The sequence below is a fragment of the Pholis gunnellus genome (genome assembly GCF_910591455.1).
Source record: "Pholis gunnellus genome assembly, chromosome: 21".
NCBI classification, from domain to species: domain Eukaryota; kingdom Metazoa; phylum Chordata; class Actinopteri; order Perciformes; family Pholidae; genus Pholis; species Pholis gunnellus.
Window position 1 is genome coordinate 16,603,109 of NC_136548.1, and position 13,407 is coordinate 16,616,515.

Here is a 13,407-nt window from a genome sequence, read left to right on the forward strand (position 1 = left end):
GTGCTGCGGCCTACGTTACGTAACATGCGACGTTCTCACGCTGCAATGTGAAAAGCGCAGCACAAGTCATGACGTTTCTGAAGGAGAATTTCAAGATAAGAGAAGACAGATAAGCTTTTATTGTTCTCCAGAGGGGGAATTCAAGTGGTTCCTTGGCATTTCATCATCTGGTGTTGCTGAATTGCATTTTCCATTTGTTGTTCAGGTGCGCTGTAATCATATGAGTATTACGTGTATTAAAGGAATGAAGAATTAGGTGTTTTACCTTTTTTCCTATTTTGGTAATATTCTTGTTTGTGCCTTTTTTTCTGACAATACATATTCGTACGTTTTTATTTCATTATCTTCCTTTTAAGTACGAAATTCAGCATTCTGAGGAGTTTGAGGACATTTTAGATACTGCATGCTGGATAAAGAAAGCCTCTAATGAGTGGAAATAATGGTGTTGCAACAGCATAATTCAGAAATAAGTACTGACAAATAGAGAGAACTAAAATATATACAAAAATATGAATACATCATATATAAATATATAAAAATGCACTATTGATGAGCATTTAAACTTATGACTACAACAATGTTGTCTTGTTTTTTAATAATAAAGGCAGTTGTTTTTTATCACATTATTACACACAAAAGAAAGGATATTGCTTCATGTTATAGTGTTGAGTGTTAACAAATAGTACACACACATGCAAGACATTTAGGATTCACATTCACCAACAACCATTCAAGTTAGAAAATAATCAAAATCTGAGATTGAATCTTTAAGTGGACTTTGTCACCCCCTGTCGAGTTATTTGATGACTACATATTAGCTCTAAATCAATGTATTTTCAGACTGCAGTTGTACCAGCAATGGATTGTTCTCCACAAGGGACAACCAATTGCCAGGATCCAAGTAAACCTGAATGTGACTGTTTAAATGTTGCATCTTTTTATTCTCCTCCTTATGCAGCTTATCTTTTCTTCACACAAACATTATTTAAAAAACAGTATAAGTGTGGGGATACTGTGGTTGAGCTACTTGACAGTTTGCAAGTTGTTGAGTAGTTGATTTAATATGTTGGAGCTGTGTTGTCAGTCTAACAGGAACTCTCAGGGAACATTAAGTCCTCACATGTCTGAGCAACAACATCAGCACGCCTTTGAGAGCTGCGCTGCCTTTGAGTGTTACATGTAAACTACATCAACAGCACGGATTTCGCTTCTGGACCCCACATGCTGAGGTGTAAACAGTTGTAAACGTAAAAAATAAGTTAAAGTATACAACAAGTAAATGTATTATGGATGTGTGAGTGTTAGATGAAAAAAGGATAAGAAGGAAGAAGGACTGCCCTTAAAATGTCGTATAAATACGTTCCTGTAACGTCTATTCTCACTTTTACTACATATTTGAGGGAACCTGAAGGCATCATTGGTGTAGTCTACTTCCCATAATGCACTTGTGTTACACTGGAAAGTGACGAGAGAGCGTCTTCACCCCTCTCTCGAGAAAACAAAGATTACTTAACGCTAATTGTTGGATTTTGGGGGATTTTTGGATGATTTGGAAGCGATGGAGAGCGACTGTACGGATCGACTTTGCCTTTAACTTACATTTACTGAGTTTATAACAATTTACGGAGGATTTTTGCGGTTGTCTTTGGACCTTTAATGGCAAGTTAGCCAACCGGTTGTCGGTAAGGAAGCTAAGGTTTGTTTTTAATCCCACATTTATCCTAAAACTGTCATGGTTACAGTGTTAACAAAGCTGCTGGTGCACGTGCTGCACGTGCTGTGTGTGTTTTCTGTAATTCTTCGATGTCTCGAATCTTCCAGCTCGAGTTTTAAAGAACCACACACGCCCAAAAAACAGAAGCTAACAGCAGCAATCATGGTACAGGTAAATAAAACAACAGAGTAAAAATATTAGATATACAAATGCACAATATATACAAATAAATAGAATAATATTAAATCAACTAACTAAACAATAGTGCAAAGGTTTAGTTAATGTAAGTGTAAGTTAATGTAAGTTAACTGAGGAGATGTGAGCTAGTTTTAACCTTAATGTGACACCAAACCGAAAGTAAGTTATTTTTAATAATTATATATATTAATATACAATATAATGATATATTAATTATAACATATAATTAATTATATTATTATATTTATATTATATAATAATATATATTATTATATATTAAAAATATATATTATTATATAATAATATATATTATTATTAAAATATAATATAATAATACATTAATTATATTATTATATTATATATAATATAATCATATATATTAATTATATTATATTTATATTATATACAATATAATAATACATATTATATATTAATTATTATATATATATATATATATATATATATATATATATATATATAATATATTAATTATTATATATAATATATTATTATTAATTATATATCATTACGGTATATTATTAAATTCTGTAAGGCTAATAATACTTAAAGTCACTTGTCTATCTGCTGTTAGATAAATCCTATTTCTTTCACTGGAGGTTTTTGATTTAATATATTCGTGTTCTACGACATATCATATTTAATCTTCTATTCTATTATGCTATATTGCTATATATACTATGGTGTACTATATTACACTACTAACGTTACACCTTATGCTGTCTCATTTATTTTTTGTCCTTTTTACTGCTGCAACTACCACAGTGCCCCACTAAAGATTGACCTTTTATGCATTCAGAGTTATCTGCTCGTGATCGTGTCAGGGAACCTGAGTGGCATTGTGTCTCTGGATCCTTGTATTTGCCCTCACAGATCCTTTTATTTGCCCTCACAGTGCGTTTCATTTCATTTAAGGAAGTTAGACGCTGATGCATTTTGTAGCTACTTCCCTGCAGACAACCTCCTTTAATCAGCGCCTCACATGACTTCATGGTTACTCTCTGAAACCGTGAAATAGCAGATATGTCACAGTGGCAAACGGCAGGCTCGTTGTGGAAAAATGTCACGATGGCTCAGTGGCACGAAGTGAGGAAGAAAGAACAAAAATAAAACCAGCTTCCTGATCGTCACATGCCTTGCTCGTCTGCAGGGGCACGCAAGCTAGTCACCAGTCATGTCGACAGGGAAGCTAGGGGTCAATGAAGCGTTTATTAGAGATGTTTAAGTGTTGAAAGGAGTCATATTTGTTGTTTTGTGTGTTTCAGCCTGCCATGTGGGAGTAACCCTGCCCAGGAGGTGCCATGCTAGCCACACAGATGCCAGACACACCGCCCGAGGCTAAATATGTCAAACAGGTAAAACCACAAGTCCCGTCCCGTCCCCCCCCTCCTTGTGTGCAAAGATCCTGTGACCTCGTAGACTTCTCTCCGGCCTGCTTGTTCTACCTTTTACTGTTACTGTGATACCATGGTTGTGACATTGAAGTAGGCTAAATGTTGTAAGTGTTCTTCAACGTTGCACCACTTTTTAACCCTGCACTTGTGGATCCATTCAGTTGCCCGCGTATCTTACTTAACAGACAATCTAATGGTTGGTTAATAGTTAAAATGATTTATTACAGCAGAGCTTTGCAGACGTTGCTCAATGTACTGCTGAATTAATGTATGCAAGTCCAGAAGCTATGAAAACAGGCAAGGAGTCGGTCCCCATACTCAAGTCCTGCCAAGTCATGCACAGCAGAAGAAGAGCGCTTCAGGCCATCGCTGCTTTGTCGCAAGTGTTGCTGAAGAAGTCGTTTTGATTTTGCAACCTATTGCGTAACGTGGGCTCACTTTCTATATGTTTATGTTCTCTGTCTGTCCATGTCAGCTGACAGTAGGTGTCATGTGACTGTAGGTAATCTGAAGATTAGGTTTCACAACAACACGGCCGTGCAGACCTCACACTGCGTCTCCCTCTTCAGAGAATGTGCTGGCTGCTTTCTGTGCTGTACCTCTAATGTTTGTTGGTTATTTGCCAACCTGCTTCGCATCTGAACCGCACCTTTTAGTGGCTCTCACCAAGCGAAACGAGGAAGCTGATGGTATTTTCCTCTCACACGCATCGTCGCATGTAGATCAAGGAGAAGTTGGCACAGTCGCTCAAGGCCCTGCAGAAGAGATACGTGACGTCGGACGCAGTGGTGACCAGTGACGACGGGGACGCTAACCTCCTCTGCTGTGCCCTGGAGGCCGTCTTCATCCACGGCATCAAGAGCAAGTACGTCCGCTCGGACGCTGGGGGCCGGGGCAGGAAGGGAGAGCGAGGATCCCTCCCTCAGCCTTTCTTCTGGAGCCTCCTGAAGACCGTCACCCACCGGTAAAAAGCACATTATTCTAAAAGGACGTCGGTAGAGCTGAAATTATTGGTTGGGTTAGATTAACAGAACATTAATCTGCAACTGTTTTGGTGGTCGGATAATCGGTCCATTCATTTTTCAAGCAAAAAGGCTAAACATTCAGGGATTCCTGCTTCTCCAATGTGATGATAACACTGTTTGTGAACTCCCCAGTGATGTGGTCAAGGAGCTGGAGAAGATCAGCTTCGTGGGCACGGACGTGGGTCGCTGCCGAGCGTGGCTGCGGCTGGCCCTGAACCACGGCCTGCTCGAGTGCTACCTCGCGTCGCTGTTCCGCGAGGGCTCCAAGCTGCGGGCCCACTACCAGCCCAGTGCCTTGCTCCTGGACACCGAGGAGCGGGAAGTCCTGCTCAGCTACCTCCAGGGTCTGGCCTCGCTCGCGTTCAGCCTCTCCTACAAGTCGGCCGTCCTCAACGAATGGACCACCACGCCTCTGGCTCTCGCCGGGCTCTGCCCCTTGTCCCAAGCGGACACGATCGACCTGCCCCTCAACGGCGGAGACCTTCCCGACTCCAAGCCCGCGTTTAAAGAGTCGTGGGACACGGCGTCTCAGTCGTCGGGCTCTTCAGACGCACAGGACCTGCAGAGAGGCTGCCCGGTGACGCTGACGGGGAAAGGGACGGTGATAAACGGAGGTAGTACTGCACTCAACTCATCTAACTTAAGCCTGGACACCACAGGCTCCTCCCAGCTCTCCTCCAGCTTGAGCTCCGATAGCCTCCTGCAGGGGCAGGACCCCCGCAGCCCGACGGGAGAGCAGTGGTCTTCATGTGACCTGGACACGCCCATTAATGTCACCATCAGCACCAAGAGGCCACAGAATGAGTAAGTGTGTCTTCTTAGCTGAGTTCTAAGTAGAATAATGTTTTATAATTTAATATTAGAAATAGAAACAGGCAGTAGTAAACTCCTCTCTTTTCTTATAAGCTTAAATATATCTTGACTTGTTGTTATCTCAGCGGTTCACTGACAGAGTTCCGGGAGAGTGGCCACTGCAGTCAGGACTCCATGCGCGAAGACTCCTTCGTCTCCAGCACGGGTCCGGATCAGTACTCGGAGACGGCCGTGTTCAGCGGCTCTGACAGCGAGACCCAGGGTCCCCCTACGCCGTCCCAAGACCCCGTGGACCACGTCCCAAACTCTGTGCTGTCTGATTCAGAGCCACCAGCGACACCCGACGAGAACCACGTTCACCGCTCTCCCTCTGAAGTGTGCGTCGCTGCCTCTCCTGAGGCACTCTTGGACACGGACATGCTTTCTACTGAGCCTGTGGAGCCTGTGGAGCCTGTAGACGAAGTGCAGATCACCGGAGTCCAGGAGAGTCCTGAGCCTCTCCAGGTAGAGAAAGAAGCAGAGCCTTCAGTGGATCAAGGCTCACGTCGCTCCACCAGCAGGATGTTGTCCTCAGATTCTCTATCGGTAAGACCCTCTTCTGTTTCAAAAGATGTTTCGCTGTGTTATGGTTCATCTGTACAACTTTTAACATTTTTACATTTTGTTTGATCCGGTCTGTTGTGTCTCGCTCAGAAGTCTTGTTCTCAAATCTCCCGTTACATCCGCATTGTGACGTCGAAATCAGATAAATATTCAGCCGTGACATCGAAAGTATTTTAGATAACACTTCTGTGCTCCAACACACCACCGACGCTCCTCTCTCCGGCTCTAACTCACGTTTTTCACAGTTGTCTTCTGGGCAACAAGTTACGTAACACAAGAACAAACAGACCCGATGAAGCAAAAGGTAAAGAAGAATGTATGTAGGGTCGTTTCCTTAATGCTGTCAGACACTTATAACAATCTGAGCCTGTCAGTGGAAAAACAGGCACATTTAGTGGACGTACAAGCGATTACATCACAACCTGTTGAGCCGCTGCTGTCTGCAGCGTTCTCCCTCAATACTTGTTAGTCACTTTGACACAAAAACATGGAAAATCACAGGTTGAGAAACCGTTCCCCTTTAAGGATTGTACAGACGGGGTAAAATGCAGAATTGCCTTGATGTCCGAGCAGGAACAGCTCACGGATACGTCACTAAATGTAGGACTCTCTGTGGTTGCCACACACTGGTTTATCAAGATGGTGACACATTTGTGCTTGTTTTTACATTGACCCTGAACAGAGAAAGACACCATTCATCAAGGTTTTATTTATAGTTCTCACGCTACTAACCCCCAAGACACATGATAACAGGAACTGCTCCTTTATTGAAGACAGCTCAGTTGTGCTCACTGCGGTGCGGCCCGTTGATTAGTAAAGTTTGTAAGAAAGCATTGAAAGAAGTGCTGCAACAAAAAGATATTCTAATTGTCAGTTAATCAAGATTCAATCCAAGATAGTTGACGTTGGAAACCAGTTTAAAATGTCTTGTTTTCTTCGACTTGCAGTCCCAAACTCAAAGATAAACGTGTCATTTCTGTTGCAGCATTCTCGTTCCTGGATCTCCGAGGACGACATCTACAAGCCTCACCTGGAGGAGGTGTCGGACCACGATGAGGCGCCTCCTGCTGCTCCCTCGGCTGAGCTCAAGGTCTCTCAGTCACCTCCCAGTGTCGTCCATCGCAGGCAAATAGGTACTTCTGCCTCCGTCTTCCAGCTGTCTGTGTCATTCAAAGCTGAAACATTTAGTCAACCTCAGATCTATTTTTAAGATTGTTTGTCTTTCTTCTGGTTCAAGCGTCTCACATGAGATGGTTTCTTGCTTTTCTTTTTCATCCGTCTTTGTAAAATGAATATTGTTTTTTTTTTGGTGAAACAGCACATTTCACTTCACAATAAATTAGAAAAATAACAATCAGATTAATCGATGATAAAATAAAAGTGTTAGTTGCATCCTCAGCGTCATCCATGAGGGCCATTAACTGTTTTCACATAAAAACATTTCAGCTATCACTCAAATCGATGTTGACATTCAGTGCATTCTTGAGGTTGAACACATTTCCTTCCGCCTAAAACATTTGCAACACAGATTTCTCTTCGGTTAGTTTACTTGGTGTGTTGCTGCCCCCTGTAGATCAGTGGAGTAGTACAGCAGTCATGAACTTAAACATGTTCATTTCTGCAGTGCAGTTGGGCATTTTAACACTGTGGGTCTCTGGGGATTGTCGCCAGCCTCAAGCGGCCATTCGACTTCGTTTTTCAGCCGCTCGGTCGGTAATAACATCATCATGTTTACATAGTGCAGGAAATTCCCACAGTGGAATGAAAACACTGCAAACCACCCCCCAAACAGTGACAATACAGACAATCCTGTTCACATAGGGCAGGAAATGCCCGCAGCACAGGAAACCGAGGAATGAAAACAGTGCACGCCACACCCTGAACTGTGACAACACAGCAGGTTCTATCAGCTGATTGAAAAAAGAAAACCACCAGCTGTTGTTATGTCATTAGTGGGACGTGGCCAGATGACACTGGAATGTAATAAACCTGTATGTCTGGCCAGACGTCACCTCAGTGAGTGCTTGAACTATGGACCAGCTACTGTAGTATCTCACCAATCAGGTCAACAGATTCATTATTCAACCGTCTCATTGGTCAACAACAGCAGCTACCGTCGCTAAATTTAGTGCTGTAAGCAAATAGTGAATTAATTTGTCAACGTACAGATGATCTTCTCCCTTTGCTTCTCATCAGATCCCTAAAAGTTGCTTTGCAGTTAAAGAGATGACCAACATTTTGTATAGTAAACACTGGTTTTAATAGTTGATTCTGACTGTTAAACATTCATATTTATCATTCTTTTCTTGTGACTTAAAGCTGTTATGACAAAATGTAATTGGTCTCGATCTGTCAACAAGTCTGCACAGATCATGTAAAACATTGTTATGGAGACTCTTTTCCTTCCGTCTGTCTGTCAGGGCTGTCCAACCCTTTCCGTGGCTTGCTGAAGCTAGGTCACCTGGAGCGTCGAGGTGCGATGGGGATGTGGCGCGATTATTACTGTGAGCTGTCGCCCTTCGAGTTCCGGCTGTACGTCAACGCCGAGGAGCGCACGTGTTGCGACAACTGCTCCCTGGTGCGATGCGAGGACGCCCGCGTGGCCTCGCCCGAGGGCCGCTTCGAGCTGGCCTTCCCCGGCAAGCGGCTCTACCTCCGGGCAGCGAATCGCGGCGAAGCCGAGGACTGGGTGGACCGGATAGTGGAGGCCGTCATCAAATGCCGTCCGACGCCTTGTACCGATGAGCATTGGGAGGTGCTGCAGCCCGCCTGTGAGAACGGCGTGGACGCGGCGTCCTCGTCCTCCGTCCCCTCCAGCCCCGAGCGAGGTCCCTCCTCCCCGGACACGGGGCCATGCGGAGGGCAGGAGGCGCCTCCTCCTCCTCTGCAGGACTTTGACTGGACTCGGACTGCGGATTTGGAAAATGACGCAATCAAAGAAGCTGTTTTGTACTTCTCCACAGATCCAGAGGCTCGGACATGGGCGCCTCTGGTCTTCTCCCTCTCCTTGGAGTCCTTGAAAGGGTTTCGGGTACAAGAAGGAAGGAAGCAGCTGCGGCAAACGCTCCCTATCGAGGAAATCCGGGACGTGGTGCCGGACGTGTCTCAGGGAGGACCGGCCTTCTTCAAACTCCTGACCGTCAGGGAGACGCTGAGGGTCCGAGCTGAGAACCCGGAGGAGGCTCGCTCTTGGAGGGTTTTGATCCGAGGGGCTCTGGACTCGTACCTGGAGAGTGGGGAGGACGAAGGCTCCGGCGAGGCGCCTGCAGTCCTCCCCGGTATGAGTGGAAATCTCCACAGACTGGTGCAGCACCGACTAAAAGAAGACGGAGCGCTCCTCGTGCATCTGTGCACTGTTCCCTCAGAGAAGGGGCTCGACACGCAGAGCTTCAAGTGTGCAGGTAATGTTGAGTTGTTGAACACACATTAATCAGACAAGTCCAGTAGTAGTCCAGTGGTATGTTCTGATCCAGTGGCTGCTTATCGTTATCTCTAACACACACACACACACACACACACACAACACAACAGTTCTGATCTCAGTGAGGTGTTGACAGCATACGGGCACAATTTTGGACTATTTATCAACTCAAAGGTCTCTCATCATCTTCCCGTCACACAGGAGTTCCTCTATAGAGGAGAGTAAAAGGAAAAGAGGAGGAAAACCCAACATTTCTCCTCCTGATTTTGCTTCAAAATATAATATTTTAATAGCAAGATTACGGGGGCTTTTATTGTGAAATGTTCAAGGAAAATGTGTTAATCACCAAATTTACCGGGGCTATTCTTCAATACAATATGCCTACTTATATTGCAGGGAGGAAGAGTAAACAGCAAACATAATGGGGGACTTTTATTGTGAAGAACAGGACATTTTTGTGAATGAGATGCTGAGGTTGTGTTTGCTGCGTGTCTCACACACACACAGGGTGTCCTCAGCCGATCGGCCCGTCTCTGGGCAGAGCCCGGCTGTGTGAGTTCTCGGGTCAGTACTACTGTGACTCGTGTCATCACGGCGACACCACCGTCATCCCCTCACGCATGGTGCACAACTGGGACCTCACACGGCGAGAGGTTTGTGCAGCACATGCAGATCACTTCTTAACTACGTGCAGATACAGTTAGACATACAATGTGTCACACGTTTCTCTGACCTGTGTGTGTGTGTGTGTGTGTGTCCAGGTGTCTAAGAAGGCCCTGCATCTGCTGGCTCAGGTGGAGCAGGAGCCTCTGCTGAACCTGGAGCACCTGAACCCTGAGCTGGTGACGCACGCCGACTCCATGTCTCAGGCCCACAACCTGCGGAAGAGGCTCCGCCTGCTGGGCGACTACCTGCTCACCTGCCGCAGCGGAGCCTGCAAGAAACTCCAAGCCAGGTGTGTGTGTCTGTGTGTGCGTTTTACATTCTACCATATCCTACCACGACGTTTTCTAACGTATGTTTTAAAACTCTGTCAGAATGGAGCAGCGGACGTACCTGCTGGAGTCGAGCCACCTGTACAGCGTCATGGACCTACGACAGGTACTGTGTTCGTTGTGTGACCGCGACCTGTCGTCTGCCACCAGGAAACAATCTTAACGTGTGTTGTTGTTTTATCTTCTAGATAGCAGAGGACGAGTATGTGAACTACCTGCTCACAATGCTGCAGTACGCCTCCAACCACGTGTTCCACTGTGACCTGTGCACTCAGCGGGGCTTCATCTGTCAGATATGCCACGCTAATGACATCATCTTCCCCTTTCAGCTCGACATCACCACCAGGTGCATTTTTACTGGGACGCCTCAATTACTGTTATTTAAAAATCATTTGTAGTATAAGACTTGGGCTCTCCCACTCAAAGATAACCCTCAGAGAGCGTGTGTGTGTGTGTGTGTGTTGAAACATTTTCAGTTTTTTTGTATACTGAGCTACAGTTTGATTTTTATATTCGGTGCTTAATATTTAAAAAATATAGGCTGTTCTTCCATCTATGAAAGGTTTAAAATGCATAAATACAAATAAATGAACTAAGAAATAAAGTGAAATACAATTCACATGTTTTTATTTTAATGTAAACATTTACTGGTTCATTTAAAACCACTACTTTGAATCATCTCACAGGTGCTTAATTATCTCACTTTTTCATCAAATCAATGTGTTCCTAATGACTAAAAATCATTGTTTCATTGTTAATTTTAAATACAATGCACTGAGCAGTTTTCCATGTTTAGCTTTTGTTCTCTATGTGCTATTAAACCTGTATTTGTTTAATCTTTCCTTCTCTGTCCCAGGTGTAAAGATTGTAAAGCGGTGTTCCACTCGGCCTGTAAGGCTGCTGGGGTCTCGTGTCCTCGCTGTCAGCGGATGAAGAAGTACCTGGAGAGGAATCCACAGTACTGAGCCGTGAGGCCCCGACTAACAAGGCCACGGAGAAATAACCGAAAATCTAGCTTTTACATGAAGTAACCTCAAGTGCAATTATGAGCGTGTTGTGAGAGCGACGGTGCTGCAGTAGCTCGACTCTCTCGCACTAATTTAGAGGCACATCTGGCCTCGTTACGCTGACACGGTGCAGCCAGATGTTACCGACCAGTGACGTTAATACCTCTCTGAATTCAGACTCGGCATCAAACGGAGGACGAGACACCGGTGAAGGTTGCTGTGCCAAGAATCATATCAACACATTTTTTTACATGGTGTGTTTTTCACTTTGTTTGTCTTATTGTATCTACGTTCATCATGTTCACACAGGACATTCTGCCTTTCTCTCAGATGCACGTATTTAAACATAATGCAGCAGGTTGGTTGGGTACTGAACATGCAAAAATATCTAAAGCAGTGCTTGAAATATTCTAATCGACATATTTTGATTGTGCCTTTTTAATTTTAGCTTTACACTCTTCTCCACTTGGTGTGTGTTTAACACGGCTAAACCTCACACTTTTAATTTACCTCCACCAGGAGAAGAAGTGACATTACTGCAGTAGAAACTGATTGTGATAAAATCTGAATCAAGTCGTAGAGAAGACTTTGTGGAATGTTTCTTACAAGTTTTTCAAGCTTACAAATGTACATTAATGTGATTTAAGAGGATAAAGAGGTGAGCCACACTGACGTATAACATAAAGTTGCTGAAGAAAATAAATAAACGTGCGGCCGAAACAAGGAAAAGTTTGATTTTGCGTTGATCATGAAGTCAAAACACATTTTGCACATTTGCACGTATTCGCGATGACTGTTAAACTGATGTTTCAACTCGACTTTAGTTATGTCTTCTAGCACACAGAGCTACACCTCAACTAACACACAAACCTGCATTCTTGACATTTTCATTTTTGCAGAATTTGATTTTCTTCTCTTGAAAGTTTGACGCCGATGTAGAGATGAACTCGCAGAAGTAGCACATTAAGAGAGACTTCCATTTGCCAAAATCTGCAGAGAACAAATAAATAATTGATGGTTTAATCATCAAGTTCATTTGGATATATGCAGAGCATATCAAACCACAGAATACTTCCAACTATTCATGGTTTGTCTTTGTCTTCTCATTTATGATGTATGATGTATAAATGACCGTTATGATTAAATGTCTCTGTGTTACTTGATGAATCTCTTGTTTTTGGGCACAAAGGCTCTCTGGATCGTTGGTTATAGATTTAATTGTACGTGTGTTTAGTCATCATTGCATTAGTGCCAGTTTTGCTGAGACACACACACACACACACACACACACACACACAGTCCACACTCAAGATTAAGTTAGATTTAAGAGAAAATACTTTTTCTTAATTAACATACAATAATGACAATAAATTAAACTTTTTTAATAGCACCTTTACTTCTCCAAGGATCAAGCATTGTCTTCCATCTATTGACATCCTAAAATGTATTTTAATAAATGTACAGTTAGAGATGCAACAGTGTTGCATGCTGGGACTATTTTTCTACTATTCAAAGATGTTTTCTCTTTTAATCTTTATTTCTTTCTAACCAATTGTCCATCATCTTCCCTCTCACTGTGTTCAAGTATTTACTTTTTTAATAAGTTAAGTCAAGGGAGTATCTTCCAAAGTCAGTCTTTTTAGAACAACAGTCCTTGTTGCTAAACATATTTAGCTCACCCGGCTGAAGACTCAAATGTAACTTGAGCTAACCTGTGATTTTACACCAATGACAATTGAACAAAGGCCTATTGTTGAGGCACAGGCTGGACTTTTAACAAAGCACAGGTGCAATTAATCACACAATGATTGCTGCCTGGATTAGTCACGCGAAACGCCCCGGAAGTGACTCACATAAACGCTGTGCACTCTTAATTAAATCAATTACACACCTGTGTTGGATGAGTTAGAAATATATTGTCCTCTCAGTTAATTTTGAGCAACTTGACTTTATTACATGCAAACTGCAGAAATGATGTGCAAACTAAAATGAGCATAAACTTAATTGTGAAGCAAACAACCAATAAACAAACACGCGCCCTGTCCGGTTGGTAAATGGTTTAACGCACACTTAATTGGTATTCTAACGTTAAATGCAAACTCAAAGGTGTTAAATGAGTGAAGGCGGGTTCCTCCTTCAACGCAACGTGATGTCATGGTAGAAATAAACGGGCATAACAACAGGGATCCTGTTAATGGGAGGAGTGAAATCAGGACTGC

At 43.3% G+C, this 13,407-nt stretch overlaps 1 protein-coding gene across 2 annotated transcripts; it reads left to right on the plus strand.

Moving 5' to 3' along the window:
- Positions 1–1,469: 1,469 nt before the first annotated feature.
- plekhm1 (pleckstrin homology domain containing, family M (with RUN domain) member 1) lies at positions 1,470–12,345 on the plus strand. Of its 2 annotated transcripts, none has more exons than XM_079183053.1 (12): positions 1,470–1,696; positions 3,196–3,285; positions 4,047–4,288; positions 4,482–5,153; positions 5,288–5,747; positions 6,751–6,898; positions 8,186–9,166; positions 9,694–9,839; positions 9,948–10,141; positions 10,224–10,287; positions 10,370–10,527; positions 11,038–12,345. In XM_079183053.1, the coding sequence occupies exons 2-12, from the start codon at positions 3,232–3,234 to the stop codon at positions 11,144–11,146; spliced, it is 3,228 nt and encodes a 1,075-aa protein (XP_079039179.1). In that variant the 5' UTR covers positions 1,470–1,696; positions 3,196–3,231; the 3' UTR covers positions 11,147–12,345. The 2 variants fall into 2 exon arrangements, with proteins under 2 accessions (XP_079039179.1, XP_079039178.1); XM_079183052.1 differs by having other exon boundaries at positions 1,470–1,682.
- Positions 12,346–13,407: the final 1,062 nt, after the last annotated feature.